Genomic DNA, 20974 nt, shown 5'->3' with positions numbered 1-20974 from the left:
ATGAACAAGAATTGCAACACATTTCTCTGTACTGAGAAAACAACAGAAAACCTGTTCACTCACAACACACTCACAATGGCTGCCTGAAGGCAGTTGTAAATGTTTACATGAAACATATTTGTGCAACATTTTTGTTAATTAGGTATTTGATGACGATTTTATGAATTAGGTATTTCTAAATAATATCTAAACCTGTTCATAACACATCGGTCAGAAGGTGTTGATTAATTTTCTGTAACAGTACCTCTGACAACAGATCCGGCTGCAAGGTTTATATTTATGCACTCATTCGAATTTGTTATTGTTTCTATAGTAATGGCTCATTTGTAAGGACTTGTATGATGGACAGCCCACATAAACTGATCAAAAAATGTGTGTAATCAATGATATGGTGATGTTTTCTGTGAAGAGACATCTATTTAGCATTTATGGAAGGAGTCTCCAGTGTCAGTAATTTGTAACAATTAGTAAATTTTTTGCTATAGGAAAGTCTTCAGGGCAGACGACTTTGCGCTGTCAGGCTGCATTTTCTTTCTTAAACTCGAGAGAGAGAACGTAAGTGAAAACAGAAACTAACTAATAATGTTTCCACAACATTAAACATAGCAATAAATCTAAACTATAAATGGATAAACAGTACGAAGTGTCATTCTGTCATTGATTAAAAAAAATAAAATAAAAAAATAAAAAATCAACTTTGGAGTGGTAACAGTAAAGCTCCATCATACCACCCGGCCGTTGCTTATTTTCCTATAACAGCAGACACGCAAGTGATGTATTCTTTCTGTATTTCTGTATCTGGAACAACCAGACATTTCAAATCAGCTATGAAGTTATTTTCCATCATCCTCATTATCGCACTATTCATCCCATTCACTCCGCCCAATTTGAGCTATAAATAAGTTCATCTACCACCTACCAAAATCAAAAAGGACTGAACAACCCAGGAGAGGGTCTTAAATTCTTATAAAGACACAACTGGAGAAATTAATTAAGAAAGACAAATTGTCCTGACAAATACACAAAATAGTGTTTTGCTAAATAATTGAATCAGAGTAAGTGATTTGAGGCAGGCAGCCATGACACAATCTCCTACTATCCCAGTTTGATCACTGTTGGTTTGCCAGAACGGCAGCAGTGGTGGCGTGTGGTGGGTGGCCTCGTGCTGGGGGAGTGTGTGGGTGGAAGCATATGTAAGCGCATATGAGCGAGCGTGAGCATGAGAAACTGTGTGTGTCCTAACCAAGGAGTGTTGTCAGGAACTGAGGAAACAGCGACAGCCTGACCCATATTGTGCACGCGGCACTCTCTGTAAGTAGCACATGCTACAGAAAGAGAGAGAGAGAGAATGACAGTTTAATCAGTTTAACCCATGGCCCTCCTCCATTTCCTTTGCTCAGAAGATGTTTAGACATCAGAGCAAGCTTTAACCGGCCCTACAGCACCTGTCATATCTTACTATTATTCATTATTATTAAATCTTTTTTGCCCTGCAATACTATTTTACTGCTGACTTGCCCTCGCAGTTTCCCCTTGAGGGAATCCCCACCTTCCCTTGCCTGTAAACATCTGAGGGGTCAGCTTCAGGAGCAGAACTGGCACACCCTACCCGCAGTAACGTGCTTTTCAAACACTGTTTAGAGGTACACTCAGTGATTTTAACAGACGCTAGCTTAACTACACAAATATCTGAATGCTAACGCAATAGTGGGAACCTTCTGAATGGACAGGCAACATCACAGACAAGCAATCATAGACCTCCTTGTCCTGATTGGCTTGATGGTGATGGTTCACCTACTCTGATTTATTATTATTATAGCAGTTGTTATAGAATAGCAGTAAAGCACACGCTCACGACAGACAGGTCTTTCATTTTTGCTTTAACATACATTCCGTTGCTTCAGGAAGGAGTTTGAGGTTTTCTGTAGTAATATGCTGTAACGTTCACCGTCAACATAAATGGTGGGTGGGTGGAGACAGGGTTGGTCCTGGTAGCTGGTGGACAGGTGGACACGACGGGCAGCAGGTTATCAGTGCCAGGCGGCCGCACCTCCGCCACCCAGAGAGGGCTAACGCCCTGCACGGCTCCAGAAACATCTATGCATAAAGCTTAAGCCAATGCTAACACTGAGTGCTTCCTCAAAGCCATAAACACATTTGCTTAAAACACACACACACACAAACCCCACACACTTCAACTCACAGTAGTGCCATCTGTCAGCTTGGAGTGAGGTCTGTAAATCCAGCCAGTTTTTCAGAAAGAAACAGACTTTCATTAATCTCTCTCTCTCTCTCTCTCTGTGTGTGAGAGTGTGTGTGTGTATGTGTGTGTGTGTGTGTGTGTGTGTGAGTGTGTGTGGGTGGGTGGTAGAGTTAGGAACAAGTCAAATCAGACATTTACTACAAAACATATAAAAACACACGTCCACTGCATCTATGGTCACGAAGATGACAAATTAGTAGGCTAAAAATTACAGTGACTGATATACAAATATATTATAAATAAATAAATAAATATAATTTCAATTTATATACACACAGTGTGTGTGCGCGCGTGTGTGTGTATATAATTATGATATTATGAATAAATCATTATTTCAATATATGTCTGAATTATCTCATTATTTCAAAATGTCCTTATTTTGACCTAATATATCTCATTATTTTGACTAATTTGATCATTTTTGAGTTATAATTTAAGAGACGTAATTTCAAGATTTGTTGTTTTGAAATATCTTGTTAGTTCATGATAGTCTCTCACTATTTTGACTTAACTTGCTATTTTACGATATCATGTTTACTTCGAGTTATCTCGTTATTTCAAGATGTCATTACTCAGATTTAATATCTCATTATTTTGACTTAATCTCATTATTTCAACTCTAGATTATTTTTACTTTATTATCTTGTCATTTCAAGATAGTATATAGTTATTTTGACATAATATCTTGCTACCACAAATTAATATCATTATCTCAGGACATGTATTTACCTCAAATTATCTTGTTATTTCAAAATGTCATTATTTTCATAATATCTCTTTATATCAACTCCTTTATTTTGATTCTTGATTATTTTTGAGTTATCTCATCATTACAAGACAGTATGTTGTTATTTTGACATATTTTGACATCTTGTTATTTCAGGATATTTTCATTATCTCAACTTATCTTATTTCTTGTCTTATTTCTGGTCTGTTCTCATTTTGACTTAATTTCATTATTTTGACCTTTGATTATTTTCAATTATATTCTCATTATTTCAAGATATGAGTTTGCCTCCAGTTATTATCTGGTTATTTCAAGACGTCATTAATTTGACTTAATATCTCAATATTTCGACATCAGATTATATTCAAGTTATCGCCTCATTTCTCAGTTGTTATTTTGACTTAATAACTCGCTATTTCGGGATATGAGGTGACCTCAAGTTATTATCTTGTTATTACAAAATATGTCGTTACCTCTACATAGCATCTCATTTTTTCAACTTAATAACCAGTGAGTTATTAAGATATTCATGTTAATATCTTGTTATTTCAAGTCATTAGCTCTTTATTTAAACATATTATTTTGTTATTTAGTAGCCTACTCATTCAAGTAGCCTACATTAATTTCAAAATGACCACTCCAAAATTTTTAGGAGTCAAAACCTTGACCATACCTGAAGGCATTTATGTGAATTACCAATCCTTACACGTATATGTGAAAACTACACGGGAAACAGCATACGGAATAAGAATTATAAGCTAATATTCAATAGATTAGTGTTCCTGATGATATTTAACATTCAACATGGCACTGGGAAACAAACAACTGGCAGCAAATCGCTTTCCAAACTGCTGTACACACTGACCGGCATCTCACTGATCAGCCTTAAGAATCGGAGCGTTTTTACGGTGTGTGTTACTTACGTTGAACAAATTGGTTTTGTTTCTCTCGCAGAAAAGTCCTTGTGCAGGCATGTGCTTCAGCTGTTGCCATGGGACACTGCTCCCTAGCAACACATCCCTTGCCCATTGCAGATTCTGTAGAGACACAAAATATATTCAGTTAGTTAGTGCATGCTTTCACGTGTGACAGGGCATGCGTGTTGATTGCATTTTCTCCGTCATACTGAATACGCACAGCTTCCGGATCTGAAGAAAAACTTTGAGAAATAAATTGATTATATATATATTTTTTAAAGATTATGTTGAAACAGCACTGCTGTTTTTGCTGGCACAGTCATAGCACTAATGAAATTATTATAATTTTTTAATTATTCTGTTTGTATATTCAGTGCTTGCATGTATATATGGTGTCTTATTGTGTGATGTGGTACACAAAAACTAACCAGCAACCAGCAGTGCTGCTAGCCCCGCCCACAAATAACATTAGCTGGTGATGTTAACAATATTAAACACATGTTTATGGGAAATCATATCACAGTTATAGATTTCTGGTGCCAAAATATTCTGGTGCAATAGATAAAGGTTTCAAATACACACCCACACACAGCACCACAAGCCACACAAGACAACACAATTAAACCAGATAAACACCCTTTTTTCTACTAATAATATAAAATCGCATTAGCCATGGTAGGATGAACAAATTTAAGGGTTGAATTAATTGCTCTTAATAATCTGCCAGAGGGACTGGAACATAATTGCTGCTATGAAAAAGCATTAAAAGGCCTCATGGGACAGAGGCAAATATTCCCCTAATCGGTTATTTAAACAACTAGTGAAAAAAATAACAATTTGAGCACCATATATACACAGATATTCATGCACCATAACATGGAGAATGACCTGACCAGCTTTTTGCTTATATAGCACCAGCTTCCGCAAAAAAAAAGCTAAACAGGAAGTCAATAGAAAAACCACAGCTGCAAGCTCTGTTAGCTTACGCCACATTCTGTGCACACACACACCAAGGTTAGGCCTTCGCATAATCACAGTTCGTGGCAGCTTTATAGCTCCGACAGAGCTGTGTGTATTCACAGCAGTGCAGCTGATTACAGCCTTTTCTGCAATTATCTCTCCGCCTTTCTCGCTCACCCAACAGCCATGGATACTTTAATAATCGCCGAGGCGGGTTTCTCTTTTAAAAGGACAATGGAGCTCTGGCTTTCCCAGAAGCAAACAGAGATTTTCATACACTGATGAAGGACCACAATACCGGAGAACTTCAGCTCGGTTACGCAACAACGCTGTAACCTGCAACCACACAAGAGACCTTAAATTAAAGCAAAGGCACCAGATCTGCTGGTCAAAGAGAGGAGAAAAGCCGAGTGTGTTCCACATGTTAACCGCAAATGAAAAATGAGAGCAAGGGGAAGCCCCTGGTCTGTCCCCTGCTTCAGGTGACCACATAGAATGATCACAAAGCGTGGGGTTTCCCTATTTAAAGCAACTTCCTGTCATGCTGAACAAAGCCTAATCTAACAGCAGAGCGTGCACTACATCCTGTGCTCACGTTAGCAATAAGTGAGAAAGGACATGGGTATCGTTGCAGACTCATGCTGTCCAGCTTATGTTACAACTCATGCCAACTGGCACAGGTGCCCAAATGCAGACACACACACACACACACGCATGCCTTGCTCCAAATCAGCCCATTATGCCCATCAGGACCATATAATGATATTTAGTATACTAAATCGGGGTCAGACTCCTCTGGCAACGTGTTTCAAGGTTGCCCAACATGCTGATTGGTGAGGGGGGAAAATATTAGCTATTACTGAAAGGGGCGGACAAATAATGGATTAGCTAGCCCTGTGTTTTGGTTCTCTGTAAATATAACAACTGTCTAGGCTAACTATGGCTGTGAGCTGTAGTGTTTTCTCCTCACATCACAAATAAAAACATTCGAGTCTGGCTAGTGTCTTTATTTTCCCTTGTCATGTTTTTCTTTAGTTTAACATGGCACCTAAATGAGATAAAACCATAAGTGATAATATATGTTCATTGAAACAAGAAGAGAGTGTCTTAGAATGGTTTGAGCTGTATAGGCAGTGCCTTTTAGGACTTTTAACCACTTTTTTTTGTTTGTTTGTTTTTATGACAACAAGAAACGCTTGCCGAATTAAGGCAGAGGGTGTTGGGTATGTCAAGGTGCACATCCTGCAAGATGCGATAGTTGCAAGTTACATGGCAGCATGGTACATTTCTGAACACTTCATAGATGGAGAATATATTATGGTGCTTTCACACCTACTGATCCGTTTGCTGAGAGTGAAATTGATTGTTTTGGTTCTTTTGCCATTTGGTGTGGTTTCACACTACACACGAGTAAACAAACCAAAGACGACAACAACAAAAAAAATGCTGGCTAGGGGATGTGTACGGCTGAGATCATATTTGTAAAACTCTTTCAATCATTGGTTGAAAATATTGTGATGGAAAACAGTAAACTAAACCTTTGTCATGTGTGCGCAGAAATCACCACAATCACGCAAGCATGGAGAACACGGAGCTGGCATTACGTAAATGATTAGATAATTATATAAATAACTAGTTTGCTTTCTCTTTTCTTGTTCATCAGTCCAAATATCCATAACACATGGCATTTCTGCAGTGCTACAGCTCCGTTCTTTGGCTCAGTTTGTGGCTCAGCTTAGCAGCTTACATGTACGAACATAATGCTGCAACCCAAACTGTACAACATGTTTCGTTGACTTCACGCAGTCGTGTTGATTCAAAATCAAATTGTTTTCTCAGTGTGCTACAGTTCCCTTGGAAGTTGACTAAAACTAAATCACTCAGGCACTTTCAGGTTGGTTGTTTGGGTCCACACCCGAGTGTGATTGTGTAAACCGCACTGTGGGGAAAACACACTAGGGTGTGACTTGAATGCATATGAGAAAGCATCGTAAAAGAAAATTCCTGTAGCAGACAAATTATTCAAAGCTTCACCAAGCAACACTGCATTAGCACTACTATCTGTCTTTAGTTCAACAATTCTGTGCAAAAAGTCCATTATCAGCACTGTCAGTGGCAGGCTTGCTACAGACTGCTCAGAGTGCGGTGTTCAACTTATATTCATTTTTGGGACAGGGACGAATGAAATGCGAGTTTATTTAGCCAGCTCGTTTCTTTATCCTACTTATACTATTATTTGGAACAAGGTTGCAGTTTGGGAATATTGTACGGAATGCGAGTTGTTCATCTTTGGAAAGCAATTGCAAATTGTCACACAGCCGCACACTTTGTGGAATTAATTTGAGATTTTTTTATTATTATTTTTAGATATGGCTCTGATATGCAATGTCCTGTGATTACCAGTCCATCATAAATCACGTATTAGCTAAATGTGCTGTGCTCTCCAGTTTAGAAAGTCTTCAGCGAATATCCAGCCGAAGAATGCAAGGGTGTGCTTTGACTACAGCGTATTACTAGAGGCAAGAGAGGTGCCAAATAGCACATGATCTAGTACCATTCAGGTTGTGTCTTGGTGTAATAGAGCTGAGTCAGACTGTATGGACTACTGTAATCCTGTGTGTACATGTCTGTATGACGTTGTATGACTTTACTTGGTGTGTCTATACATGTCCCTGTGTAAGCTGTTACTACAAAAAAATAAAGTATTAGAATGATCGCTTTAATATAAACCTGTGAAAACTACTACTGGGATTATAGACCTATTATCAGAGCTGCTGTTATAGAAGATTAACCAGTAAATTGAGCAGATCAGAATCGAGAATTCAACAGTGCTAGTTGTGAGGCAGACTGTTCGGTACATTGGCTTTGTCAAAAACAATGCTTTGTGAAAAAGTGACTAAGTTTCAGGTTAAAAAGAAAAGATGGATTTATATTCACTTAGTCACTCTCATTTTCTTGTATTATTTTCCAGGAACTTGTCTCTTCTAGCTTTTCAGTGCACCACCTTGCATAGTGAAATGTTATATAGGTGTGTCAGTAAAAACAGCCTCTTTTTATACTCTGTGTGTGTGTGTGTGTGTGTGTGTGTGTGTGTGGGTCTCACCTTGTGCGTCTTGCTGCAGGCATACAGGTGGGCGAGTCTGTACAGGCTCTTATAGTGCTGGGGGAAGCGGTTGAGGCACAAAAACAGAGCTCTCACACACATCTCCACCAGCACCTTCCTCTGCTCCACCCGGCCTGTCGGCAGACACCTGGGCACCTCCAGCAGCTCGGGTGGTGCGGGTGGCTCGGGCCGGCGAGGGGCGGAGCGCAGCAGGGCGGTCGGTGCCTGGGTGGGCGTGTCCGGGGCAGGGGGTTTGGGGACGGACATCTCGGGAGAAGTGACGGACAGAGTGGTGTCTGAGGACTCCTGAGAGTGCGTGGTGGAGCAGACATCCATGTGCTTCTCCTCTGAGAAACATGAATAAGGCACAAAAGAGGCCATTAATGAGAAGCTTCTTTTTACAATTTTTAAAATATTAAATACAAATATTATGAAGTATTCAATAACTATTTAAAACTAGGTCATCAATTTTGTCATACTGTCTGCACATCGTTTATTTAAATAGTTTTAACTTCATAAATCATTCAAATGGTTGAGAACAGTGTTAATTATTACCATTTCTTAACATCTGACAGTGACTCATTTACTCAATTATAGTCCTTTAAGTACTTATTAAGAACAATAAGAACAAGTCAGCAGCCCGACCATCCAGGGCAAGCAAGGCTAGCAGTGTTTTATTCCTGACTGCCTGGTGTACTTTTTTCCCCCCAATCTATTAACCAGAAATGAAGGAGGTGAAAAGTTGAGAAGATTAATTTATCTTTTATCTTATGAGAAGTCAGCTAAACATGTTGTCTTATAGCACAATCTGATTTGTCAGAAGATGATGATCAATTTTCAGCACAGCTTTGACAGTAGTTCTGAATTTAAAGTTTATATTAATACGCTCTTTCTAATACATGATCGTTTCCTATATTGTTATAAGAAAATACTGTTTTCTACAGTATCACACTCCTAAGTGTTTTATGATCAACCTTATATATCATTTACATTTGAATGTGAAATGATAAGTGTACAGTTTGTCCACCCCATGGACTTTTTGTTCTGCAGCGAGGAGTACCTGACTGCTTCTAGCCAACCAAAACATAGAAGTGGAAGAGGAGACAGCAGCGTTTGCTTTTATGATTAGCCCGCCCTTGCTATATTAGATGTATATTTTATTGCTGGTTATTTCTGTGTTTGTTTTTCATTACGAATACAGTTTACTATCAAAAATTAATGAAATAAAAATGCATTCAGACTGTCAGGCCTTGCTGTACAGTGAATGCTGAAAGGACTTCAAGCATACTCCGATCTGAGACACAGTATGTCAATACATCTAATTTAACACTATAAAGGCATTACCTGCATCTTCCACTGCAGCTGCTTTGTCTTTCATAAGCGTGTTTGTGTCTTCAGAAAATGGCTGACATTTCCCAGAATCCAGCTTGTGGGTGCTATCCTGTGAGCTGGTTGGGTCCAAGAACACGTCCTGCAGGGAGCTGGAGTCTGATAACACTGCCACGCTGTCCTGACTTTGCTCTGATGATGGAAAACACAGACAGACAGACACACACACATACACACACACAAATGCACCATGAGGTCTACTTCAAAGTTTGATCAAAGAGAAATCAAAGATAGTGCCATTGCATTGTTTCAAACAAGAACCCACAATTTAACACCGAAATCCCAAGATTCACGCATAGATAATAAGACAAAATTAAAACTTAGTGCTAACTTAATTCCAGGGCTAGACTTAATCTGAGTCCCAGAAAGCCATGCTGATAAGCTGCAATCATGTAAATTGTAGATCAGGGATGAAAAACTTCATAAAAAGTTTGTGGATGATTTCTTGAAATGCCAGGATTGGTGTAATGAGCCGGAATTTTCCTTTACACAGAGCAAGAGCACAGTGTATTCACAAAGCATGGAAGGATTACTGGTCTCTCACATGAAGTGTGCCACTGTACCTCCTAAAACAACTCATTTTTATTTTCCTCTAAATAAAATGTTCAGGAACGCTCTTTCACATGCTGAGAAACTGAGATAGTCAGCAACTGGATCTGGAGAGTGTGTGCTGGCAGAAGTGGTAACAAATTGTCAGCAAGCAGTTTAGTCCAGAATGCCAATGTACTGGCTAACTCAGCATGGGGTAGGACAAAAAAAAAAAAAAAAAATCTTCAGCAAAAAATACAGAGCTGAAGTGCTTGCATTAAAAGTAGCACACAAAGTAGGTTTGGTAGAACCAATTAAGAAATTAGGTAGTGACCAGTTTTGTTTTTTTTTTAATGACTAGTGAAACAGTACAGTCAATATTCCAGTCTGATTGCACAGTGTGAACACACACACATATACATACACACACACACACACACACACACACACACACACACACACACACACACACACACAGAGCAACTGCAGTGAAGCAGAATATAGCTGCTGAATGCTAAAATGTTTAGTAGTGTATTGATCAGGACAGACAGTGGAGCAGTGGCAGAGAACCCACTTCACATTTCATCCAGACATAAAATATTTGATTAAGTGATGACATGATAGCTACTGAACCCAAAACCAACAAACAGTGCACTACAAGAGGACTGTAGGGTTTAGTTCTTTAGTGTTTAGTGATGTTTAAACTTCTTTCACAGACATATTCGTCTCTTTTCACTTAACAGGTGCTTACATTATTGAAACAGGTGCTTACATTATTGACAAAGCCATTCAACAACCTGTTGATAGAGCTGCAAGTCGGAATTCATCTCTACCTAAAGAGAGTGATGCAGCGTCGCTTTAGTACTTTACTCTGTCCAGCTCCGTCACTTCCTCATCTGTACACTCTGCTGAAACGGAGCAGCTTCCTAAGCTTCAACTTTCATGCTAATACCATCATCAACACCATCATGCTCGTCATTTTGGAGCTCACTATCTAGCTGGGCCGAGTCTCTGTCGTAACTCAGTGCATCTATGTCATATACTTACACTGCATTCTGGAACAACGAGTCCAAGGTTTGCAAGAACATCTCCACTACTTCCTTGTTGGAATTTTTTCTCCTCTTAAACACCATTGTGACAATTTTAACAATGCCACTGTGACCACTAACATCTCAGAGTAATAATTAAAATACAGCATCAACCAACAAATTAGCATCAGAATCAACATATCTAATGTGTTTTAGAGTGGAGTTTGCCTTTAAGCAAGCTGGAGCAGACAGGGTTGATTAAAAACAGAGTGTAAGAGTAAAAAACTCATGCAAGGAGTGTTTTCAGATTCATATAATGTCTATTTATTAAGTGCACTGTTTGTTGGATAGCTTTTTAGGTCAGGCAGTGACTATGTGTTAAGCGACAAGCTGCCACTCGTTGGATGGAAGTAAAACTTGGACAGTGGTTCTCTGCCACAGCCCTAAACACAGCCAAGTTTAGTTAGGGCTTTTGGACTGGAGGGAGGTGTCTGTAGTTTATACCATACGCAGGTCCCGCTCGCAAAGAAGGTGCACACCCAGACCCGCAGTAATCGTGGTCGTGAGAGAAGTTTGCTGCGGAGGAGACCATGGCTTTAGAAAACAGCAAAAAAAAAAAAAAAAAAAATCTAATCTCGGAGCATTCAGAGTTTTGGCTTTACCTGAGGGTAGGTGTGAGATCTGACGTGTTTTATTCCTGTACAGGGCTGAAGAAAAAGTTTTTTTAGATTTGCAACTGAAACACCAGAAGTACTCAAGCCAATTTACTTATGAAGAATTAATATACAGGTGAGCCCAGTACAGTTCAAAACCCACACACCAGCAATTGGCAATCATTTCTAAACCCAAACATACACATGTATCATTTTTTTTTTTTCAACCTCCTTCCCAGTGCAAGTGAGCCACAGAAAAAAAAAAACAAACACAGCTGTCATTTAGCACACACAGCCGAGCAGAGTGCATTGTGGGATGTTAAGGAAATTTTTCTTTTATAATCCAGAGTGCTAATTCCTCATCCCATCATGCATTGATTAAGAAGCAGCAGATGCGAAGCAGGCCAGAGGCAGGCAGAGAGGGAGCAGGCAGGTAGGCAGCAGGGAGGAAGGGAGCCTGAGTAGGCTGCAGGAAAGAATGGGAACAGGGCGACACAGCTGCAGGGGCCACACTTTTACAGCGCAAATTCCTAAACTTACTTGGCTGGTGTCATTGAGGTTTTCCCCCCTCCCTAATATACACTAATGTAATATATCACAAAACACCTGACTCTGTCCCTAGGGCTCCGAATGAAAATATAAAATGGTGGTAATTTCCTTGGACTCTACTTATTAATGCTTATTGTTAAAGCACAATTTCAATCGTGCTGAGGACATTTCCACTACTAGAGCTTTGTCCTTTGGCTCAGTTTAGCAGCTCGTATCTACAAAAAAAAACTACACACAGCATGTCTGAATCACTTCTCACATTTGTGACAATTCAGAATCAAATCGCCTTCCCTGTTAATGGAATCAAAACGCGCTAGAGTTTGCTTTGCTGCAGACCGAGACCACCTTACTCTGATGCTCTTGATTTGGTTGTTTTGCATCTGATCTGCATCGGACCATTACTGTTGCGTTCTCACCTGCCCAAAGAACCGCACCGAGGGGAAAAAACGCACAAGGATTCAAACTGACTAAATGCTGAATATGTGAAAACACTCTATGATACAGTTTCACTAAATAAATAGTGATAAACACAATTATTGTAAAGCAATCATTCGAGGCTACACATTAAATCAGAAGTGCTACTAACAAGCTTGCAGATCTATTTTTCAGCCTCATATGTGAATAACGCATTCCAAAGAGACAAGCTCACCGAGTTCATATCAGTCCAGTAACTGGGTCAAGCCTGTCATATGACACAGATTCAGGAGCACCATCTCCATTTAACCAAAAAGGCCAGTGTAATGTTCCATTAATGCTTTATTCAAAGCACAAATACAGGGAAAAATCTGAATAAATAAAATACTTTTTTTCTAGCTTTTCTATTTTTCCAACTGTCCAATAAAAGGGTTAATCGGAGTGTACTGTGTACATCATGGTACATGTAGAGGCTTGCATTTAGAGAATGGCATCAGTGATTACTGAAAACTGTGCTGCTTTTGTGTGCTCCTTTTATGTGTCTAAAAACACCTGAGAAAAATAAAAATTTAGGCTGTTTCCCAAATCTTGTTTGATGGACAGCCTGCAAATAGCTAAGCCAGACCGCTTGTTTTGGACAGTTATGAACTAAATGGATTCTCACGAAATACCAAATTTCTTGTGAAAATGCTTCTGTGAATGATTCATAAATAAATTAGGTCATATCCAATGGCCCATTCTCTCCAGACTGCCTCACTCTACTGAGCGTTACTCATCATCTTACTTCCCCTCAATTCCTTTTCTGACTATCACTAACAAACAACACCCTACTTTCGCCTCAGTAACCCGTCTGTTGTTGATGGACCCTGCCAGCTTTGTCGCTCATGTTCCCATGATCCTCAGCGTGCGGATGGTAAGAGCAGGGGTGGGAGGAGTCATTGTTATAAACCCAAGCCCATTGGCCAAACCCCCGAGTGAGGCTTAGCCGTCATTATTGTGATCATGGTCACCCCCAGGTAAGTGAGTGTGTGAGTGAGTATAAACTCCAGGCCAGGTGTACTGTACCGTCCTGCGGCTGCCCCTGCCTCTGCTGCAGCTTTTTACGTTTGGCGTAATCGTGGTCGAGCGGAGTGACCGCGCATGGGGGGGAAGTCACACCTGCCGCACCGTCGCTGGGCAACGATGTCGCCATGGGCACGGCTGCTGCTGTAGAGTTTGCTGCTGTCAACGCCGTCACTGCTGAGGAGGAGTGCGAGTCTTCATCGTTCAAAGAAGGTGGTTTTTCCCTGAGGAAAGTATAAAGAATATTAAAACACTTCTAGCATTATCTACTTCCATAATTTAACTCTATTATTAGTACTAAATGACTAAGAGTCAGAGTATTTAGGAACCTCAAAATTTGATTCAGTGTCAAGATTTGACTACAAAACATTTTTAAGGCATTTAATGCAATTTTAAATAGATGAGAGTTTTTACAGTCTGATCTCAATGCTTGCTTTTTCATCAGTCATGAAAAACCTCAGGATTAATATAGGGCTGATACAACTAATCAACAGCTAAAATTCATAAACAAAAATAGTTGGTAACAAATTTCGTTTTTTTAAACAATTCTTTGATAAACACTACATTGTTGAATTTTCTTAACGTGTGTATCAATCTAAGATGCTGGAATGATCCCAAAAAGAAAAAAGAAAAAAAAAAAAAGAGTTGAATCCACACACTGAAAATGATTCACCTGGTGCAAACATGGCAAGCCAAACTGAGTTTATCACCTGAGTGTTTCAGTTAGTGAGAGAGCCAGTGGATATTGACCTTTACTTTGAATTTGGCTGGATGCAGCTGAACAAATTAGAGCTTGAAATGTAGGTAACACCCTCTTCTAGTGATGACAGACTGTCTGATAAGTATCAGTAATATTGAAATTTATTTTAATCATGCTTACATTACAGTTCTGCAGTAGTATCACTATTAAAAAATAGGGCTGGAATGAATTGACGTACTTGTCGCTTGTTTTAGGCATGCTTTTCTCCTCTCCGCGAGCAAAAGGGCCAACCGCAGCTTCAGCGAGCATGTTAAAGAAAAGCTCGTAGTCCAGATGGTCCTTCTGCTCTGATTCGTCCTTGCCACCCTCTTCCTCTAACAGCTTCAGAATAGTGGCAGCCGTACGGAAGAACAGCTGTGATGGAGGAGACAGATGAGAGACACAAATTAAGTGCTTTCCAAAGGATTAACAATTTAAAAAAAAAGAAAGAAAGAAAGAAAGAGCCTCCTGCTTTATTTCATGACTTGGCTTACTTCTAGCGCCTCCATGGCCAGATCAGGTGGGTTGTGGTAGTGGATTTTTCTGGGATACCTGGCAGCTTCCTCATGGAGAAAATGAGCAGACTAGGTGGGAAGGAAGAGAGAAAGAACATGTAATAATATGCAACAGAAAAAACTGTACATCACCACTATTATCTATTATCAAGTATTACAGATTGCTAAAGCACATAAGGCAAAGGGAAATGTTGTATGCTGTACATTTACTAAAACGGTTAGGAATAATGCATGCCAAGATTTTCTTGTTAGAAATGTTAGCAGCTCTGTATTAGCTATATTAGCCTTGTATATTATATCCAGGCACAAAACATAACTGATCCATTTAATCTGAACTTTTAATGATCAACCCTTCCAGTAGGGTACCACACCCCCCAAGTGGTGTTGAACAGGAGTAGATCAGTAGTTCACCTGTTTATAGAGCCGTAAATACTCTTTCGGTGGTAACTTGCGTTTCTCGGAGATCTTGCCCAGCATGTAGTGTATTAGCCACTCTTCCTCATTACAGTCTCCTCCACATGCGGACGCACTTTGGAAGCACTTATATGCCGTCTCCAGCATCGAACCCTTACGTTCCTCCATCTGCACGCACACAGTAATGATACTACAGCCTAAATACACTGTTATGCTTACACTGGAGGCAATAAATAAATCGCTATACACACTAATTTGGTGAGATCTTGCGGCATCTCGTTCCTCCACTGCTTGAGCTGCCTGGAGGCAAAGGAGTGCAGGGCGTAGGACATGGTGCCATACTCGATCCACAGGCTCAGGTTGGAGCTGTCGATCTCCAGGGCCCGCTTAAAGCATGTCAGCACAGCGAGCGAGTGCTTCCACACAGGCCCGTCGCTCTTCAGCTCGTTCGAGTTCAGCTTGTCCTGGATGCGAGTGGCCCGGGCCAAAGCCATCCCAGCCCAGGAGTCGAACCTGGGATAATATAGTCATGGTTCACGCTTGTGACTCTGGGATTACATGAAACTTAATATGATTTCACCAATGTGGAGAACATGAATGGAATCACAGGACTGACAGAGGGCAAAGGATTTCAAATATAAACATTTATCCTTGTATCCATTTATCCAAAGATTTATCCTTTCTGAGAAAACAAAAAAAACAAAAAAAAATTTCATAGGGTAATACTAATGTACAATAGTTTTTACTAAAAAATAGTCAGGACTGACCTGTTGGGGCACACACAGATGTCGTGCATGTAAAATTTAATGGCTTTGGCCTGCTCTTTGTTCTTAAAGTGGTAGTCAGCCAACAGGTAGTACAGCTCATTGACCAGAGGGGGTGCTGGAGGGGTTCCTTCTGGGAGTGACGGTACCTGGATAAGCACACAACGGCATATCTATTTGATTACATAGAGCGGATAATGTCTACTGTGTCTTTTGGTTTGGTTGTTTATGACATGCAGAGAAATTCAAAATGAAACCTTTAAACAAGGTGAAAATGCAATGTTTAAGTGTACTAATAATACAAAAGGGCTACCTCCTCCTACCTCCTCCTTATTCTGCCTGTTGATTGAGTGCTAACATAGTTATGGTGTGGAAAATGTAACCTATGCTTAGCTTGATAGCTACATTTTTCTCAAGCCTTTGGTTGATCTGTAGGGAAACAACTAGCAGCAGACTTAATATTATACTCAGTTATGGAAAGCAATAAACTTTAGAGTGCAGTTACTCAGACTGCATCATCTGAAACATCAATGTCAAAAAAGCATCTGTTATTACTAGCTATGAACTTGGCTTATCTTATAAAGATTTCATTATGTTGTCAGGCCCTGTATAAATGATTAACTATGCAATTACATAACAGACAGAAAGAAACTGACATTTTCAACTCACCAGAATGAAAGAGCTGGGGATACAGTAATTTCAAAATGTTTCTGAACTTATTGCTTAAATTCAATTCATTCGACATCTACGTGTCGTCTAGGTAACATTAGCCATCTTGCTTTAATACCTTCTAACAGTTTGTATGTTTCCATCAAGTCAACGCACTATTACATTACATTCTTGATTCTTTAAGCCAATTCAGATGTAATGCACAACTACTAAAGAAAAACACATTAGTGGAGGCTGAGGAGGCAGATTCAGGGGTCCAAACAGGACTGAAAGAGTGGTTATGGATTCAGACCTTGAGTGCTCCTCCCTCTATGTAGGCTGACACTTCGTCAATGGAAAGTGTAGGCCCATCAGGGCAAGGGATGATTCCGGTAAGCCTCCTCAGCAGGTTGGCCAGATCCGCAGACACCGTGCTTGTCTTATAGCTGTCAAACTCTGGCAGGGTTTTGGGCTTGAAGTACTCAAACATGAAGAGAGCGTCGCTCCACTGCAGCTCCACCTGACGGAGAGAGGCAAAGAGAGAAGCTATATAAAGTAAATGCTTCACTAGGATAGCACTTTTCCTTCTTCATCTTTGAAACATTGGTCTATTTAAGAGTTAATGGAGGTCTTTTGCAAACACGGATTTAGGTCTTTCCACAATGTTACAGTGTTATGTCGTATGTACTTACATTTTTTTAATCACCCTGTATTGCATAAATCAAATGGTAAAAATCCAATTAAAATCCCAGTTAAGTACATTTCAGTTTGTAATACGACATGTGGACTAGTTCACGGAGAGTGAATACTTATGCAAGGCACTGTAAATTGTGACTGGGAGGATTAGTGTCTGATGGCAAGTGCTTCGCCACCACAAGGGTATAATAATGAAGCTACAATGGCAGCTGTGCAATTACTTGCAAGATGAGCGGGTTTCATTAACTTGCACATAATCAAGACGATGCAGTGACAAAACATGGAATTATTAAACTATCAGAGAACAGAAGACATAGCAATATCTGCTGGGTTTTACTGGATGTCTCCCAGTGCCCTCTTCCAAAGTTGTAATCTTAGCAAAATGAGCCGAATATACTAGAAAGTTTGAGAGCCTGAAGTTGATTATTTTCCAATAACTGCATGTCCCAAAATGTTTTATTCCTCTTATACCACAGCAATTTGCTGATGATTACAATTTTTAATTTATTATTGAACTGTGGCGTTAGCGGGAATAAAAGAGGAACCAAAAGTTGAAGGGAATGCGAATCTTGAGGTGCTTGTCTTTCCTCACTGTTTTAACTGCAAAACGATTACGCTAAGAGTCAGAAAACAGTAGAGTTGTCCTCCATTGCTCTTGTTATTGAATGCGTGCAAGGCATTCCCCTCGAAGAAGAGCAGTGAATAGCGAGGGTGAGTATGTATGTGGCCACAAGAGAATCAATTGCTTGATTAGTGCGGAGTCAGCCTGCTGCAGGCCTCATGCCACCCAGCTGCCTAATTAGCTCTGGGAAAACACTCGTAAACTCATTAAGTAACAAAGCTCACAAAGGAGCCAAGGGGAGAAGGTAATCAAGCAGAGAGAGAAGGGAGTTGGAATTCAAGCGGGTGATGCTGAATCAAAACGCAGCACAATCAAAGCCACTATAGAGCAGAGCTACAGTCACATGTGAAGGTAATGAGGCCATGTACCTTTGGGACGGGTTTTATAATGGCCTTTCAACTACTTTCTTTGTCTGTAACAGATGTGTGTGTGTGTGTGTGTGTGTGTATATACGCCATATAACGCATTGTGCTCCTACAGCTATTGTACTCTGACTGTGTGCATGCACATGTACCTGTAAGTAGCGTACTGGGGTTTGAAGGAGAGTTCTTGACTTAGGGAATAATAAATAAAACTCTTTTTTAAATTTACCACAGTCTTTCAAATCCACACTTTGTAAAAACTGCCACGGAAAATGGAGTGAAAATTTTCTTGCATTAACCAACATTATATGATCATATGATTACAGTGGTAATGCATGGTTGTAACACTGATGGTCAAGAAGTGCAAGAAATCACACCAATTATTGTCCCATATCCTGTCTATCATTTAGGGCTTTATGCCTGACTAAACAGACAAACCCAACTATACCATGTTCTAGCAGTTATTTTTGAGATGCACAGCGTATTAAATGAACGTACTGATCTAGATTGGATGTAAAAGCCAAGACGTGTACTTTAATAACTGCGTTGCAATGCAAAAGCCCAGTTCTGTCATTAAACGTGGTGAGTGCCTACTGTTGTGGGCTTACACAGAGCAATTCACGAAAGCACTGTGTAAAAAAAATATCTTTCCCTCTTTAATGTATGGGAACGTGATGCCTGGACAGCAATATGATGTAATCGTGAAATTTCTGAAAACTATAGACTTTCCAGGAGTAAATTAAGTTTTTGCACATATGGAAATCATAAGGAAAGTTCTACCATTTTAAAGGCCAATTACACCCAAAATAAAAACGGATTAAACTGATTACACTAAAAATTACATTCCAACTGTGGCACATGAGCATCATGAACATTTTGACAGCCGGTACCTGAATGTATTCTGAAACTGGAACTGCGAGACTACCTGTGGTGCAGAGTGCTCCTCCAGGTAGCGTGCTTTGCTCTTCTTGCTTGGGTAGGAGTACAGGCAGTAGAAGCACTGCTCCAGCGCCGTCTCCAGATCCTCCTTATAAGGCAGTGCATCTGCTTCAGCTAGCTTCTGCTGCAGTACACGCACCTGCCACGCACATACGCAAACATTAAATAGTTAAACAGTTTATTAAGCTAGGAGTAGAAGGTATGTGGTGATATCCTGAAAGTTATCACTGTCTTTAGACTCACAAAAAACTTGAGCAGAGCGCCATCAGAGTTGCAGCACCAGGAGCGGCGGCCCAGGTACTCATGTGCTGTGTTTAACAACATGAGAGACGAAGGCAACAGGGGATTGTCGTCTTCTAGAGAACACACACATACAAATCACAGAGCTGAGGAAACACCAATTCATTCAAGTTGTTCATTCCTTCACTGTGCCATGTGCAATCTGTGTGGCTGTGCTTTGTTGGGTGGGGTTGTAATGGCTTTTTTTTTTTTTTGGTAAATATTTTATACCCTTTTAATGTTACCAATCCTGTGTGAATGTGAGTAAAAAATCAGGAGAAGTAGGCAAAGAATCTCAGCCTGTCAGTTAGCAAAACAAACTGATTAAATGATTAATTATCCAGCATGATACAATCAGTACAAATCAGTCAGGTAAGAAATTAGTCATTTAACTCAAGAAAGCTACAGCCTGCCTATAAAAGTATGGCTCATGCATTAGGGAAGTTAAATAATATGTTTTAAAAAGTAACTATTTAACTAAAAAATTACTAAAAATTAATAACTTGTGCCTGAAGTACTTTTAGAGAAGTGTGACCAATCTGTGAGCAAACCTTGTATACTCAAAACCATAACTACTCAGCGTAGCACTCGGGATAGTATTTAGGATCTCGGTCGATTCTGACTATAAGCTGCCAGGCTTAGTTGCGTCAGTCAACTGTATATGTACACAATATTTGTAAATGTGTATGATGTTTGTAAATATGTTATGATATTTCCCCTAGTGGTGTGATTCGTGGAATATACCATCATCATCATCATCGGCTTGGTGCTGGCGGAGTGTGCAGTCAAGCTCTGCCTCGTCTGGCTTGAGCAGGTGGTAGAGCAGCATCCACGGCAGCATGGAGGAGAAGTGAGGCTCCTTGGGGTCGTCAGGCAACACCATGCTGCAGGCTATTAGCTACAGAGAGAACAGACATATTAGACACACACACACACACACACACACACACACACACACACACACGCACACGCACACACCATATTGGAGTCTTTCAGCTACAGAGTATACACAAGCATGATCAATATCAATATCATCAATAATCAGTTCAGCCCTATTATGAATTATCAGACAATGGTGCCACATGCTAAAGTTTATTTCACACTCTCTCACACGCACACACCTGTACGAGGTTGTTGGCGAGGCGAGGTAGATTGGTGGTTGGTGGTGTGCTGGTGAGAAGTTGCGGCTGTTCCGTGATGCACTGTTCGATTCCCCGCAGCATGGCTGTCACTGTGGCTACCCACTCCTCCTTAGCAGAGGGACTGCTGGGTAACATGGAGTTTATGTGCTGCATGGCCTCATTCAGCACCACCTCAGTACTCTCCAGACACTGAGCATAATCCTTCATGTGAAGCAAGGAGTTCTTTGGGACATGAGAGAGTAAACTGAGTATTTGAATAGA

The 20974-nt window shown here is 40.1% G+C and overlaps 1 protein-coding gene across 9 annotated transcripts in view; it reads right to left on the bottom strand.

Moving 5' to 3' along the window:
* cabin1 (calcineurin binding protein 1) overlaps positions 1–20974 on the bottom strand; it is a 59981-nt gene that overhangs the window by 29746 nt on the left and 9261 nt on the right. For 6 of the 9 annotated variants that reach the window (XR_008302153.1, XM_034306686.2, XM_053235932.1 and 3 more), the window contains 16 exons: positions 20693–20935; positions 20316–20469; positions 19536–19648; positions 19279–19431; positions 16987–17193; positions 16029–16174; positions 15513–15774; positions 15259–15429; positions 14827–14916; positions 14532–14707; positions 13597–13817; positions 11578–11622; positions 11420–11491; positions 9315–9491; positions 7971–8317; positions 3914–4027 (listed from right to left, as the gene is read on the bottom strand). Coding sequence is in view for 8 of the 9 variants with exons in the window: in XM_034306686.2 (XP_034162577.2) it covers positions 3914–4027; positions 7971–8317; positions 9315–9491; positions 11420–11491; positions 11578–11622; positions 13597–13817; positions 14532–14707; positions 14827–14916; positions 15259–15429; positions 15513–15774; positions 16029–16174; positions 16987–17193; positions 19279–19431; positions 19536–19648; positions 20316–20469; positions 20693–20935 (2691 nt within the window). In the remaining variant the exon portion in view is untranslated. The remainder of the gene's footprint in view (positions 1–3913; positions 4028–7970; positions 8318–9314; positions 9492–11419; positions 11492–11577; positions 11623–13596; positions 13818–14531; positions 14708–14826; positions 14917–15258; positions 15430–15512; positions 15775–16028; positions 16175–16986; positions 17194–19278; positions 19432–19535; positions 19649–20315; positions 20470–20692; positions 20936–20974) is intronic. The other 3 variants (XM_053235935.1, XM_034306687.2, XM_053235936.1) reach the window with 3 other exon arrangements.

Source organism: Pangasianodon hypophthalmus, chromosome 8 (genome assembly GCF_027358585.1).
Source record: "Pangasianodon hypophthalmus isolate fPanHyp1 chromosome 8, fPanHyp1.pri, whole genome shotgun sequence".
NCBI classification, from domain to species: Eukaryota; Metazoa; Chordata; class Actinopteri; order Siluriformes; family Pangasiidae; genus Pangasianodon; species Pangasianodon hypophthalmus.
Note: the sequence above shows the minus strand (reverse complement) of the source record. Positions and strands in the feature narration are given on the sequence as shown.